We start from the raw sequence: 16,387 nt of genomic DNA on the forward strand, positions 1-16,387 counted from the left end.
GGGTATGATGGCCATGCATAAACCCCCTGTTAAATCTTCTTTGAAGTCTGGCCCTAGTTGCAGGAAGAAACTTTCATTTGCTACTTTTCAAAACTATCCTGCCTGCAAGGGTTATCAATACCCTGCCACACAAACATGCATTGACACTGTCCAGGATGTGGGTTATGTTCTTAATCAACGTGAGCGTGTCATTATTCATTCTCCTCCGGCATCGGAAGTCCGGTGGATAGTGGCCACCCCACCAATCTGTTTTGGTACGGTTCCTCCGCCACCCGCTCGATCGGCGTCAATCTCGCCTGAGCTGGTTCCTCAATCTTCGGAGCATCTGTTGGGCGGGTCTGGGATTTTTTTCAAATCACCACCTTCCTGACTTACCAGCAATTGATGGGCCCATTGTGTCATCTAGGGCCGTTCCTGCCCAGCCCAGCAGCCCACCTTCTGAGACATGCGTAAGCTCTCTGAACCCAGTCAATGCCGAATCTCCCAGTGCATGGCAAGTCAATCAGAATCGTAACTTATCGCCCACCCGGATTTTGGGCCAGTCTGTTAAGGATTTGGATGGATTTTCTTCTATGGTTGATGAAATGGCGTTTAATGTCTGGAAATGCCACAACTGCTTTTCTATGGCACATATCACCTCCAGTTGCACCAATCAAACATGCTGTCACCGTTGTTTTCGGCCAGGCCACAGGGCAAAATCTTGCACAGGATCTGCACCGGCAGGAGGTTTTAGGTGGGTCCCGCGCGTCATTGAGAGTCCATCTGACAGCCCACCACCGGTTTTACGGCTTGACGCCTCGAGTTCCCTCCACCCTACCGCTGCAGCCTGCCCATTGATACGTCCCATCGACAAGTTACATCTAGCTTCGTCATCAGATCCTACTTCGCCTCCACCTCCGCCACCCCCATTACCTCCATCCCCTCCAGCTCCGCCTCCGCCACCACCATTACCACCATCTCCCCTAGCTCCACCATCCGCCCCGTGACCAGATACGCTGCCACCTCCAATCACAACACCTCCATCATTGTCGTGCACACCATCAGCACCTTTGCTGAAGATGGCCAACTTTGAGCTGGATCCTCTACCGTACATGCCGCCGGGCTTCGAGATCATCGATGGAGGGCCGCTCCGTCTCCCTCGCACCTTTTTTGCTCCAGCTGCTGCGCCGGACAGAAGACATGAGGAGTATGCGATTGGCATCGTCGAGCCAGCGCCGCTGCCTAAGGAGATTCAACTCTACTGTAACATGGTTAGTGACTTTGTTGTTAATCGGCTGGAGAGAGACGTTCTTGATGTTCAGCCATGGATTCAGGGAGTTGGATTGTTCCGATTCCGTAGTGCAATCTCTAGGCAAGTTATGGTGGATCATCCACCCTTTGATTTAGGCAACGATCGCTTTGTTCGTTTATTCCGCATGATGAGGGACCAACTACAGAGTTGTTCAGGGTTTTCGCCATGGTTGGGTGATGCTCTTGGGAATTCCTCTGGATTATCGTCGGCCGCAATATATTGCGGATGTGATTAGCACCTTTGGCCGTTTTCACTATTGGCATCAGGCCGATCCTCTGTTGGTGCGGACTCTGGCATATGTGTCCTTCCCTGCCCCTTCTATGGTGCCTCGAGGTGTGGTTTATCGGGAGTTCGGAGATTTTGGTGGTACTAGGGTTTCATGGTCTGCTCCAGTTTATGTTCTGTCTGCGGATTTTGCGGATGTGTTGCCTGCAGATGAAGATCCAATGTCGTTCGATGGAAATCCACATCCCCTCCCTGGCCAAATGCACTTCAACAATCACAACTGGGTAATGCCGGAGTTTCCTAAACAAGGATGGAATGATGTGCCTCCTCCTGTTGTTGACAATGACAATGTGCAGCATGATGCCGTCCCTAACAATGCTGCAGCACCTGAGGAACTTGTCGAAGTTCAGTCTCAAGAGTCCATAGTGCTGCAAGTTTCGGATGATTCAGTTAATAATGACAATGGCCCTGCTGTTGTACACAATGCTAGTATTGTGCCCCTTCATCCCGAAGCTCAACTTCTAGCTCAGTAGGTTCTCCATATTGGTCAGGTTCTAACGTTTTTTGGCCCAATTTTGCCCCCACAGATGCAGTGGACTCGTACTTTTTGTAAGTACATGCAGCAATTTGATTCGACAGTCATCCCGTGACCTTTGCAGATGCCTCTGTTTAACTTGATCAAGCAATCGTTGAGTCATAGCCTCTCTATTGGAAGTTTGGATCTTAGTTTGTTGCCTCCTCCATCTGCTTCTGAGGTTTTCTGTCAGCTATCACCAGTCAAGCGCCCAGTTGCTCGTGCACTCTACTTCGATGAGCCATCTGAACTGTCTGAACCTGTCTCGGAGAAGTTTCAGTTCTCCGCTATGCCTGTTATCAGCAATAAGAGATCTCGTAAATCTTCTTTTGTTGGGCCGATTCTTCTGGATTCCCAGGTCCGTCGTAGTGCCCGACTTCGCGCCTTGCGTAATGGTTTCTGTCAGGCGCCCCCAATCAGCCCACAGTCTGTCAAGCGCACTAAGAAGCGCAAAACCAGTGCCCGGCCTGTCCAGTCTGCGCCCGCTCCTGATGAGCTAGTTGTGCCTCCTCCAACTGCAATTTCTGACCTTCAACGCATTGGCGCACGTCTGCGGATTGCCCCTGAGAAGATCACGGCGGAGAAGCTTGTAGCTGATCCTTCTGAAGCCACTCCTTCCAAGAATTCTGACGATGAATGAAGTCTGCCACAACATGGGTCGCTGGCGAACCCATTTAATCGCCACTTATCTTTGCTTTTGTTATCTGATGTTGAACTTTATGATGATGTTCGGTCGATGTTGTAGGTCATTGTGTGATCTACTTTTACTTTTCTTCTCTTTAGTTTGTAATGAATCAGACAATCTTTAGAGACTAGAAGATATTGTGTTGGAATGTGCACGGTCTTAACTCTGAAGCGAGGCAACTTGCAGTTAAGCAGAAGATAGATGAAAGTGGGTGCTCTATCATTTGTTTGCAAGAAACTAAATGCATGCATATTGATCAGCGTTTTCTTGGGAAATTTTGTCCTTGACGCTTTGATAATTTTGTGTATATGCCATCGTCTGGGGCTTCTGGTGGTCTCCTGATTATTTGGAATTCGGCTTTCTTCTCTAGGAAATCAATTGGAACTCATTCCTATGGCATCATTGTGGAATTTACATCTGCACACACTTCTGAAGTTTGGACTGTAGTGTCAGTTTATGGTCCATGTCAGAATCCTGCTCGAGATGAATTTGCTCAATGGTTATATAACCTCAACATACAAATTGATGAGAAATGGCTGCTTCTCGGTGATTTTAACTTCATGCGTTCTTTGGAAAACCGTAATTTACCTGGGGGTAATGTTAATGATATATTTCTCTTCAACGAAATTATTGGGCACCTGGGTTTGGTGGAATTACCAATAAAAGGAAGACAGTATACATGGTCCAATATGCAAACAAATCCTCTTCTTGAGGAGATTGACTGGTTCTTCACCACGATATCTTGGACCTCAGATCACCCTAATACTATGGTCATGCCCCTTGCGCGGACAACATCGGATCATGTACCTTGTATGGTTTCTGTTGCCACTTCTATTCCGAAAGCCAAAGTCTTCCGTTTTGAAAACTATTGGGTAAATCTCCCAGGTTTTGATGAATGTGTTTCTGAAGTTTGGAACATGCCTGTTCAGAGGTCTTCTGCTGCTCGTACAATTTCGGCCAAGTTTAAAGCCCTCCATTATGCTCTCAAGAGGTGGCACGTAAGCCTTTCGAAGGTTAAAGCCCTAATTGCTGATTGCAACAAGGTGATCCTGCACTTTGATAGTTTGGAGGAACTCCGGGCGCTCACTTGGCCGGAGATAAATTTTCGTAAAATCGTTAAGCTCCATCTTGAGGATATCCTTCGTTTGCAATTTATCTACTGGAAACAGCATTGTACCATCAGATTTATCAAAGCGGGCGAGGAAAACACGAAATTTTTCCATGCCATGGCTACAGAACGATACCGAAGGAATACCATCACCTCCATTAAAAATGTTGCGGGTGAGGTCGTGACTGATCGTCATCAGTTAGTGATATGGACTGAACCTCGATGGCGAGATCCGACCCGTTGTTGCGGCCCGACCTTTCACGACACTCCACCTTCAGTAGCAGTAACCTCTCGCCCGCGCACGCGATGTACATGAAGTAGAGGGTTTGAACCTTGCGGCTCAGCATGAGAGAAACAATCTGTACGATGGCACCTCACGCGCAAAACAATTTCCTTGCAGAAATCGCAACAAAAAGGTTTTCTAAAGTTACCTCAAAAACTTGATACGGGTTTCTACCCTCGAAAACACATCTCTATTTCATATAAAAATAACCTACTTTTACATTGACCATACTAAGGCTATTTATACTAGTATAGCCAACCCATCTAACAAAGATTAAATGCACGCAAGCTTTCCAAAAGTACTGGACTCTTACCTGATTTAAACTAGATTGCCTTTTACATCTCGGCATGTACCCAAAAGACCTACTCAAAGTAAAGTTGGACTTTATTACTTGTGCTTTGGTTAATTTAGTTTTTCTAGCTGGTGGCCCCCATCCCGATTCCTTTAAACAGAAGATCTTCCACGTGAGAAACTTCTTAGTGCATGTAACTCTTGGTCGTTCTGGTGGTCGGGGTCTCCCAAAAAAATAATCAACATGATTTATTCCTTCTGAGTCTGGAACAAACTCTTGCACGTTCACGTAGTACGTAACTTGATGGCTTCTAATTAATTTTTTGCTGGACCCACTTATACGCACGCGAGCTCCTTCATGTCCTGATTCAACTATGGTATGTTTGCACGTAATGCCTACTAATGCATCCTCACACCTTGGAACATGTATACCATCGACTTTAGGCCAAACAAGAATGATCTCAGTAATTAGATGATGGGTGGTCGTATCAGTTAGCTTCCATGTTTTGGTCTGATTTCAAGCAGCGCATGGGTCAAGCCAAGGGTATTCGCATGAACTTTGACCTTAATAGCCTCCTGAATAGAGTTGATGGACTTGAGGCTTTATCCAGGCCATTCACTGATGATGAAGTGGAGGAGGTAATTAAACATTTACCGATTGACCGTGCCCCTGGCCCGGATGGATTTACAGGCCTTTTCCTGAAGAGATGTTGGAGTGTTCTTAAGACAGATTTTATGAAGTTGGTTGCAGAGTTTTATGAGGGAAAATGCAGCTTGGAATGTCTCAAAACCTCCCTCATTACCCTCATCCCTAATAAGTTAAACCCTGAGTCTGTTGGTGACTTTCAGCCAATCTCTTTAACCAATACATGCCTTAAGTTCTTAACCAAGCTCCCGGCGAATCGATTGCAGAAAGTAATCCTCCAATACATCCACCAAAACCAATATGGCTTCCTCAAGTGTCGCTCTATCCAAGACTGCCTTGCATGGTGTTTTGAATATATACACCAATGCAAAGCTTCAAAGAGGCCCATTGTTTTATTGAAGCTGGATTTCACTAAAGCGTTTGACATGATTGAACATGATGCCATTCTTAGAATTCTTCAGTATAAGGGCTTTGATGATCGTTGGAATGGTTGGGTCACTAACCTTCTCTCATCTGGTTCTTCTGCGGTCTTGTTAAATGGAGTTCCTGGCCAACATTTTCAGTGCAAGTGTGGTGTTCGTCAAGGCGATCCTTTATCACCTCTTCTCTTTGTCATTGCAGTGGATCTTCTGCAATATGTGGTGAATGATATGTGCAGTCATAATATCCTCAGCCTACCAATCCCAACTAGGTCTAATGACTATCCGATTGTTCAGTATGCGGATGACACACTGATAGTTTTGCCTGTGGTTGACAGCTAATTGATTGCTCTCAAGGATATGTTACACAACTTTGCTGAATCCATGGGTTTGCGGGTCAACTTCAGTAAATCCTCCCTCATCCCAATGAACATATCTGAGGAAGAAGGAATTCGTATTGCTGCTTTACTTGGATGCTCTGTTGGATCAATGCCCTTCACGTATCTTGGTTTACCCATGGGCACCTCTAGGCCAACCATTTACGATCTACTGCCTCTTGTTGATCGCATTGAGAGAAGATCATCTGCAACCTCTTGTCTCCTCAACCAAGGCAGTAGGCTTCAACTCCTGCAGTCAGCCCTCACGCCCATGCCCATTTACTTTCTCTGCTCCTTATCTATACCGCAAGGTATCCTCAAGCAGATTGAAAGGATTGAACGACAGTGTCTTTGGAGGGGGAATACTGAAACTCCTAGACAATCTCTAGCTGCATGGGAGTTGGTTTGTAAGCCAAAGAAGTATGGCGGGCTGGGAGTCACTCATTTGGGAGTGCAAAATGAAGCTCTTCTGATCAAGCATCTGTTCAAGTTTTTCAATAAGAAAGATGTCCCATGGGTTCAACTTATTTGGGATTCCTATTATCATTCGTCAGCCCCACAAGTTACTAAGCTTTGTGGCTCCTTTTGGTGGCGTGATGTGCTCAAGTTGTATGAAAAGTTATGTTTGCTTGCCACACCACACGTGCATGCTGGAGACATTATGGGCTTTTTGGCTTGATCGTTGGCAAATTGACAATAGAATGATTGCTCTTAAGGATCGATTCCCTAGACTTCATTCATTTGCCATTGATGATATGATAACAGTCAAGGACTTCTTTTCTTACCAGTCGGCTGTTGAAGGTTTTCATCTACCTTTCTCTTCGGAGGCATATCTGGAACTAGCTCAGCTCCAGACTTTGTTACAACCCATCAGCTTGCATCCAGATGAGAAGGATGTTTGGAAATGGCCATCTAAATCTGGAGAGTATCAATCTAAGCTCTACTATGAGTTCACCTTCTCTCATTTGAGGATTGACCCAATTTTCAAGTACATTTGGAAATGCTCCTGTACCCTCAAAATCAAGGTTTTTGGTTGGCTTTTATTGATGGATCGCCTTAACACACGGGACATGATGCAGAGAAAGCATTGGAATATCCAGGATGATACTTGTGTCTATGCCAGTCTTCCTTTCATGAAGATAGAGTCCACCCTTTTTTCTCTTGCAACTTTAGTCAAAGAGTTTGGAATTATCTTGGGATTTCCTGGCCAGCAGCACCCAACCAGTCTACTTTCATGATGGCTTCAGCTTCTAGGAAGGATTTCAATATGCCTTTCTATTCTGAGGTGGTTTTTACTGCAACATGGAACATTTGGATGCAGAGGAATGGCAAAATCTTTATAAATGTGACTCCTAGTTTTAGAGCTTGGAGGAGGAATTTTGTGCATGACCTTTCATTATTAGCTCACAGAATCAAATGTAAATATAGGGACAGTCTGTTAGCTTGGATAGCTTCTCTCCCCTAACTCTCTTTGTAAGTATGATAGCTCTCTTTGTAAGTCTTGTATTTTCTTTCTTTTCTCCTTAGTTGTACAGAGAACCTGTTGTTTTATTGATTTGAATAAAGGGCTGTGAGGCTGTTGCCTCGCAGTATATAGTCAAAAAAAACATATGTTGTTATGCGGTTTGACCGATAAAGATCTTCGTAGAATATGTAGGAGCCAATATGAACATCCATGTTCCGCTATTGGTTACTAACCGGAGACGTCTCTCGGTCATGTCTACATAGTTCTCGAACTCGTAGGGTCCGCACGCTTAACGTTTGGTGACGATCGATATTATGAGTTTATGTGATTTGATGTACCGAAGGTAGTTCGGAGTCCCGGATGAGATCGGGGACATGACGAGGAGTCTCAAAATGGTCGAGACGTAGAGATTGATATATTGGACGACTATGTTCGGACATCGGAAAGGTTCCGAGTGATTCGGGTATTTTTCGAAGTACCGGGGAGTTACAGGAATACGGGGAAGAAGTATTGGGCCTCATAGGCCAAGTGGTGGAAGAGAGGAGGCAGGGCGCGCGGCCCCCCTAGCCCAAACCGAATTGGACTAGGGGGTCGGCCCCCCTTTCCTCCTTTTCTCCTTCTCCTTCCTTCTCCCCCCTTCCTTTCCTCCTCCTAGAAAGGGGAGTCCTACTCCTACTAGGAGGAGGACTCCTCCTCCTGGCGCACCCTAGGAGGGCCGACCGGCCTCCTCCCCTTGCTTCTTTATATACGGGGGCAGGGGGGCACCCTAGAACACACAAGTTGATCATTGATCCCTTAGCCGTGTGCGGTGCCCCCTCCATCATAATCCACCTCGATCATATCGTAGCGGTGCTTAGGCGAAGCCCTGCGTCGGTAGCAACACCATCACCGTCATCACGCCGTCGTGCTGACGGAACTCTCCCGTGAAGCTCTTCTGGATCGGAGTTCATGGGACGTCATCGAGCTGAACGTGTGCTGAACTCGGAGGTGCCGTGCGTTCAATACTTGGATCGGTCGGATCGTGAAGACATTCGACTACATCAACCGCATTCTCATAACGCTACCACTTACAGTCTACGAGGGTACATGGACGATACTCTTCCCTCTCATTGCTATGCATCACCATGATCTTGCGTCTGCGTAGGAATTTTTTTGAAATTACTATGTTCCCCAACAGCCGCCGCCGTCTACATGCCGAGAAGCCTGTAGAAGCGGGTGTAGTCACCGCCATCGTCGTCATCGTCGTCGCCATCATCGCGCGGCTGGCTTGGGCCGGCGACATCGCTGCTGCAAGCCTGGCCAGGGTCGGCGAGGCGCGGTGGCGCGCTGGACGACCCGGCCTCGTCCTCCTCGTCGTTGTCGAGGACGATGACACCGCCCTCCTCATGCCCGCGGCGCCGGGCCTGGAGCTCCGCGTACGCCCGGCGCTGGCGATGGACCTGCTCACGAACGTAGTCCTCCTTCGCCCACTTGAGAGCGGACTCGTCGTCGGGGGCTGCCATCTCGACGTGCTCCGGCTTCATCGGGAAAAGCCCCGGCTCGGGCTTCGGCCGGACCAGGCGGAGGGAGTGCCTCCCCGGAGCCAGACCAGGCGGGGAGGGCCGGGCACCCTCGTTGATGACGAGGGCACCGCTGCGGGTGCGGCGCCCGAGCGGCGTCTCCTCCGGCTCGGGTTTGACGGGGCGGAGTGCGGCCGATGAGCCAGAACCCGACGACGAGGACGACCCCGACTCCATTCGCCGCGGTGTCCAAGAGCTACCACGACGGTGAGAGAAGGACGGCCGTTGCGGGTACTCAAGGAGTGGCACGTTGCCGGTCTTGATGTGGTCGAGGACAACCTCGAGGGTGCGGCCTGGCATGCCCCACCACCCGCGTCGACCGTCGGCGTTGAAGCGGCCGCGGGGGATGACGCCGTTGGTGGCGGCGATCTGCTCCTCGAGGCGGCGCTGAAAGTACATGGTCCAGAGGGTGTGGCTGTCGGCGGCGTAGCGCGGCTCGTCCCTCTGCGCCTGCGTCAGGGAAGAGCGGATGCGGGCGATCTCGGCACGCCGCGCCGCTCCTTCGGGCACCAGTGGCACCGGTACGCCGCCGGCGCTCAGCCGCCACGTCCCCGGCACCCGCATGTCCGGGGGCGCCGGGTACTCGGCCTCGTAGAGCAGGCGCGCCTCGTGTTCTTGGAGGTGGCGGCGGCCGAAGCCGTTCGTGCCGTCGCCTGGGTACCTCTCGACCATGTTTCTCGTCGGCGGGAAGAGAGGAGTGTTGCTATCTACGCCGGAGAGGGGAAAATGAGAGCCGTGGCGTCCATTGGCGGGGAGGTCGCCTTTTATAGCCGTAGCGGGGCGGTGATGGGCTGCATGCCGGGCACGCGTGGCTGGACGCGGGTCGCAGCGCGTTCACTGTGCCGGCCGTGAGAAGTATCAATGGAGGCTGGCCGGCGCGGCAGCCTTCGCATTGATTCCCGCGGGAACCGAGACGATGAGGACGGCGAAGCGGCGTCTCGCTGACTCGACGTGCCCATTCGCTTTCATGCCAATACCACTCGCCTCGGTGACCTCGGGCGCCCCAGCGCGCCGGGTTCGATCTGGATCCACCGACATCAATTTCGGCCTTAAACGGTGAAAAACGGGTTTCTGAGGTCGCGACTGGGCCGATTTTTGACGCTGACGCGATAAAAATGTACGAGGAGTGCCTGATGGAGGCGCGGCACGGCTGGAGATGCTCGAGTAGTAAGTTCGAAGTTCGACTCCGGGTATGTGCGCAATAAAACAGCAGCTTGGCTGGACAATTAAAGAAATAGAATCGGTGGAAAAAAGTTGTCAACTATAGGGCCACAAATAGGGATGGCATCATCTTAGACAGACCCTGAGTTTAGTACAGCAGCCTCGCCAGAAGAGAAAAGAAACCCTAGTTGACCCGATCCCCTCCGCGCCTTTGGGCAGGCCGCCGCCAGCTCTCCTCATCGCCCTTGCGGCCGCCGGCGACAACCACTCCCCGCCGCGTCCTTGCCTCCTCCGTCCAGGGGTATGTCCTTTTTGTGTTTTGGGCAGGCACGGGATTCCTCGTGTAATCGTGGGCCGATTTCGGTTGGGGGTTCAGATCCCAAGCGGACTCGACTCGAAAAGGAGCTCTTTTTATTCAAATCCTCGACCTGAGGGAGATGCTCTAATCAGGATTGGAACCGAAAATCCGTCCGTAAATCCATAGAATAAAAAAAGGCAGCCTCAGAGGAGCAACCAGGCCTTGCGCAATCGAAAGAGAAGAAAAGGAGCCGTTTATTTTTATATTTATTAATAGCAAAGTTTGTGTCACGAGATATAGTCAGTAATCATTAGGATGTGATTCTCCTATTCTTGTGCTGCCCTTGTTAGCGGACTAGCCGCAGGAGGTTTCGACTTCTTTGATCCATCTAATGAGGCTATCCCTGGCCAATGAGGGACTTTGCGGGAGATGGAAAACAATAATGTAAGTGTCTTTTTTTTTCATGTTTTCTCCTCCTTTGTTCATGCCCATGAGGCTCATTTTCTTTCCTTGATTAATGCGATGCAGAAAGCCAAAGCTCGCTGCCACGAAGCAGCTTCGGATGAAGCTGAAGTTGATAGGCTTAGCAAGCTGCCAGATCACGTTCTACTCAACATCCTGGAGAGGGTTCGCACGATAGATGCCTTGAGAACCTGCATCCTCTCTAAGAGAATGCTCAAGCTTCCCCCCATGCTCTCGCTGCTTGATATAGACATTGGTTCCCTTGCGCGTTACATCAAGCCCAAGGTCGACACCACTAATCGTATTTTTCAGTACAACACTGCTGTGGCTGCTATCATTGAGAAGGTCCTGAGTGTGAGGAATCCTGAGATCCCCATCCGCAAACTGAGGGTCAGGTTCTGTTTGAGGCCTGATGAATGTCTCTCCATCAGCCAAGTCGTCGCCCATGCCATGGCAACCCAAAAGCTCGATGTTGCTGAGTTTGTGGTCCTCACGGAGACGATTTGTTTGAAATGCACTGAAGACCATCTCCTCTGTTATGCCCCAAGCGCTTCAATAGTTGGCTTGGTGATTGTCCTGCCATGTTTGCTGGTCTCACGCGCCTGTGGCTGCGCAATATGAGGTTTGGTGAACTGGACATCCCCAACATCCTCAGCGCCTGTAAGAGGTTGGAATCACTGCGTCTCTCCTATTGTGACGCAGGGGTCCAATCTGTGCTTCAAGTAGAACATGCTCAACTTGTTGAGCTCCACATCGACTATGGGGAATTTGAAGCAGTCCAACTCAGCTGTCTACCAAAACTCCAACGTGTCAAATATGTTGGTTGGTCTTACCAAGAAGATCCCCTGATTTTTGTTTCTGTCCCGCAGCTTTCAAAGCTAACACTCGAAAAAGATGGTGTTAGCTCAACTAGTAATCTCCAGTTAAGTCAGCTCCTTGCTAATGTACCCTGGATAAGCGACCTCCATCTGGATTTTAGAAGTGAAAAGGTACTCAGTAGCCGCCACCTATGTATGTCTCATTCCTTTAATTGCTTATAATAGTACTTACAAACTTATGTTAGTCATTTCTAGCTCTTGAGGGTGTGATGTAATTTGTTTGCCCAATTGTTATTAATTTGCTTCTTGTGTGCCGTGCCAGATTTGGGTTCTACCTGAATGCCCCAGACTGCTTGTGCATGTGCTTGGCAAGCTACAGATTGTGAATCTGGACAATCTTCCGCAAGGATGTGATATCGCTTGGACCATGTTCATTCTTGAAGCGGCAAGCTCCCTAAAGGAGCTATGCGTCACGGTGTGGGATCATTTGTGCAAAATGGAGACAGACGAGGATGTCCGTAAGGAACTTGGTTACTGTGAGAAAGCAAATGTGGAGTACCAACCATCTATAGTTCATTTTAAGCACAAGAATCTGATTAAGCTCACCGTTTACGGCTTCCAACCTGAGGACAACTTTGTGCGATACGTTAGGCGTGTCATGGAGATTGCAGTGAACCTGAAGGAGATATCTCTGTATGACTGGCAGGTCTGTAAGCGCTGCAGGGACTTGGATCCCAGTATCAAGGTCTGTCCTTCTCGGTATCCACGGACCAGTGAGCAGAAGGATATGTTGAGGGTGGAGATTACTAAGGAGTTGGTCATGGCTTCGCCTGCTGTGATTCACTTCAGGTCCTAATTAATAATTGAAAAATAAGATGCATGGCGTCATCAGTAAAATCTAGAGTCCATCTGTCCATGTAAATCATTCATGGCATATGTACTCTTATTTATCGTCTATGTAGTTTCAAGGAGCTTCGGTGCTCTCTCCATAATTCAGTAGTCACTGCATTTGTATTCTTATTTATTTATCCCTCAACCGAAGCTTGTACTGATGCCTTAGGGCAAAAATAGTTATTAATAAATGTTTTGAATATCATGATAATTATCTATGCCACCTCTTACAAGTTTGATAGGTTTTTGGAGAAATTTATCTTACAAGTTGTAAAGCAACTGACGCACTTGTGTTTTCTGCTTGGTCTATGTTATACGCATTATGGGTACGGTGTTCAAATGTGTTAGCCTGATGCATACTAAGTCCTTACTTGTGGTTGACCCAGCCAGACCTCAGGTCTCCAATCTTCAGATTTATTATCAGCCTGACATATGCAGTATATATATTTACAATGGTCAAATGGTAGAAAGGTTGGCTTAATGTTTTTTTTCTGTAATAAAGTATAAACTTTCTTGCTCTCAACTAAGTTCTGTCTATTTTGAAAGTGGTAAAGATTAAATTTAGGTCTGCATAAGCAAACTCTTTTTGACTCAGTAATGTTAAATGCATGCATGGAAATTGTTTTTTTAAGGGTGCATCTCCTATTGTTGTGCTCATATATATTGAACTATTGATATGTTTATCGCTTATTTTCCTATGTTAGCATGAATATGTTTTTCTCCGGGTCTTAGGTAGAAAATAGGAATGCTGTGTGTGCCTCATTGTTGTCATCTTGGCTCTTCCTATTTTCGAGGATTATGCTGTACTATCAGTCATGTTCCTTTCAGTAAATTACACTTTGGATCACGTATTTCGACCCGAGTTGCAATTCTGCCACATTAGATAAAATAGATATTACAGATAGCTTGGCGCCCTGAATTTAGAGTCAGGAAGTTCCATCCCTTTTCTTTTTCCAGGATGGGTTCCATGAAGCTGGCCTAGAAGCTGGATGCTTTCTGGAGGCTGGGCCAAGCATGGTATGCTCTTCATTTCATTTCCTTCTTGTGCCCTTTAGTCTTGAGATTCCTATCATGTATGTATGTGTGGAAACTGGAAGCTTGGCTGACATTAAAGAATTGATTGATTGTGCTTGTCCTGTTCCTGCTGTTAGCTTACTAGTAGTCTGGAATATGAAAAAAGGGGAAGGTGATCTTTTTATTTATATGAATACCAAAATTGAATTGCTAGAGCTAGATGCTATATATGGTAGTCAGAAACAATCATAGTGTGATTGTTCATCAACACCGCTTCAGATGCATGTACCAAAATAGCAGAGATGGGTCAAGGATGAGGGTCTAGTTATTAGTTGTGGCAGTCCCTTCTGAGAATCACTTGCTTGGAAAATATTTTCTCACATGCATGTACCAAAATGTAATATTGACAAATGTACGTGCAAGCAAGTGTACATATGTTGAGGGAAATTAGCTAGCTCATAAATGGTTCCTGGAGAAAATGTGAAATGTCTGAAGTTACCAACCAACAGCAGCAGCCGGCAAATATGAGATTTGGTCTAAGGTTTCTACTAGTGTCGATTGTGCGAGGCTATCCCAGGCCCAAGTTGAGCCAGTCGCGGCTCCCTGCGAGGGATCATCACCGGCAGCTCACCTCCTCTTCAGCTATAGCAGCGTAGTCGTGGTGGAGGCCGCCGCAGATCCTGATGGCGCGATGGGCGCGGGAGGGTGAGGAAATGCTGGACCAGCAGCTCCAGGCAACCTACATGGCCTACCAGTTGCTAACCTCTACTCCCTAGGTAAGCTGGCTCTATATATATCGCTTATACGAATTTCTGCTCCTGGTAGTTAGCTTGCAACCTCAAATAATTGTAATATGTTTTAGTAACTTGTTATTGTTGCTTGAGGCTTATTAATGCTACTTGTGTTGTGATAGTTGCTGAAGATTATTAATGTTGCTTTTATTGACATTCCATTCTATGTTTCTAACCATTCTTGGTCACTTATATCTGCCAGCAGCCAACTCCTCTGTACAAGTGACCTTGACTAGCGCCCTCTTCAAGCTGCTTGCCGTTGGCCACTCGGCATCTGCCCTCCTATGTCACAGGTTTGTTTCTGTTAAATAGGTGCTCTGGAACATGACAGTACCATTTTTTATGTGAACTAATGCTTATGATGCGTCCTGATTCCAATTAAGTTTCATAAAGTTGAGCTCCAAACCAGCTTAGATGGTGTTTACTGCAACCTGCAAATTAGGCTGTCTATCGACCAATTTTAAGTTGCCTAAATTTTCTATTTCAGGGAATTAAGTTGCATAACTCTAGTGCCTTGGATATTTAAGCAACTCAATAGTAATGTCGGGCATCACTTGTGTTAGTAACTTGAAGCAATTAGGTGATTCTTTTTGGCAGTGTTGGGTGATTCAGTTTGTGACACACAAACTCTGGTTACTATACTGCATCAGGGAAAAAGTAGACCAATAAAGAAATGTGCTGTTAAGGTGACTGACAGCAAACCAATAGATTCGGCTGACTTTGTGAACCTGTTGTTTTACCGATGTCACACCTAATTTCTGCAAGATATGGCTTTGCTGGTCTGAGTATTGTTATCACTTATTTGTTGGTGTTCTTATAGCACATTTGCTGATTTTTTGTCTATATGTATGTGCTTCCTTTTAAACTGACGAAATTGTTCTAAGCACACTTCTCATCCAACTATCCTTAATCCAAATATTCTTTCTCTACTAAAGTGAGAATCCAGTTATCCTTTATCTTCTCGAAAAAGATATTTGATTTATTTGCTTCTTGTATCAACCTGAAAATTTTCTTTTTTTATCTTCTCGTAAACTATCTTTCTGGCTCACCTGGCAGATCTCTGAAGTTTGGTCATTGACTATTCTGAAGGAGAATGCTGGTGTTGAGGTTGAGGTTCACCGTCTTGGATGTCACCGCCATTTTGGTCCCGCTTGCCGTTGACAACACCAGGTATGATCTGTTTCCTCTATTCTTATATTCGTCACAACCAATTGATCCACACAAACATGCAGTAAATGGCTGGACTTGAGCTCTGCATCCCCGCCATTCTCCACTCTAAAGTGCAGGTCTGATTCCCCGTGTGTTCCCTCTCCAGGTTCAGCACCAAGGATCTAGCTTTGCTCACACCACCATTATCTTCTCCGCCCTGTGTGTGGTTCTTCGAGCTCTGAGCAGTCCGATGGCAGAGCTGGTGGCCACCAGTGGTTGGACCGCTGCTGTCCATTGTGAAGCAGAAGGTATCCAGCTACCTGCTGGAGAAGTACAAGGTGATGGAGGAGCGAGCGGCACAGGGTGCTCAAGCGCAAGCTGCGCACCTTCCTGGACGTCATCGCTGATGCCGAGCAGGCTGCACCTACAAGGCAAACGAGGTCTTCGACAAGTTCAATTGCAAGGCGCTAGGCCAAGAAGAATGGGCACTACAGTAAGTTTGGCTTGGATGCAGTGAAACATTTTTTTTGCCCCATGTGTTTTCAATGAAATGATTGGAATTTGTAACTATGGGCCAATTTGCCTGCAGTTGGTAAAGATCATAGAATGGTAAAGCAAAATCAGGCTCTGGTGGAGCCTATGCAAACAATGATGTTTGTTACTAGAGAGAGAATCGTCAACTCTAGATGTTTGGTTACTTGGGTATATAAATGGCAGAAACCATAAGGGCATGTACAATGGTTGATAAGACAATTTTATCTTAAGTCTTACATGTAATTTAGAGATGACAAAAGAGTATGTTTACAATTGGTTCTATCTTAGCTTTAAGCCATGTACTCCCTCCGTTCCAAAATAGATGACCCAACTTTGTATTAACTTT

At 47.1% G+C, this 16,387-nt stretch overlaps 1 protein-coding gene across 2 annotated transcripts; it reads left to right on the forward strand.

Moving 5' to 3' along the window:
* Positions 1-10,168: 10,168 nt before the first annotated feature.
* Positions 10,169-16,335, forward strand: LOC123102340 (uncharacterized). Of its 2 annotated transcripts, XR_006448916.1 has the most exons (6): positions 10,169-10,826; positions 10,911-11,855; positions 11,985-14,343; positions 14,561-14,651; positions 15,415-15,528; positions 15,674-16,335. XR_006448916.1 is itself a non-coding variant. In XM_044523650.1 (3 exons), exons 2-3 carry the CDS (start codon positions 11,426-11,428, stop codon positions 12,516-12,518), a joined length of 942 nt encoding a protein of 313 aa, XP_044379585.1. In that variant the 5' UTR covers positions 10,189-10,826; positions 10,911-11,425; the 3' UTR covers positions 12,519-12,771. The 2 variants fall into 2 exon arrangements, 1 of the variants encoding a protein (XP_044379585.1); XM_044523650.1 differs by lacking the exons at positions 14,561-14,651; positions 15,415-15,528; positions 15,674-16,335 and having other exon boundaries at positions 10,189-10,826; positions 10,911-11,833; positions 11,985-12,771.
* The last annotated feature ends 52 nt before the right edge of the window (positions 16,336-16,387 follow it).

Source organism: Triticum aestivum, chromosome 5A (assembly GCF_018294505.1).
Source record: "Triticum aestivum cultivar Chinese Spring chromosome 5A, IWGSC CS RefSeq v2.1, whole genome shotgun sequence".
Taxonomy (NCBI): domain Eukaryota; kingdom Viridiplantae; phylum Streptophyta; class Magnoliopsida; order Poales; family Poaceae; genus Triticum; species Triticum aestivum.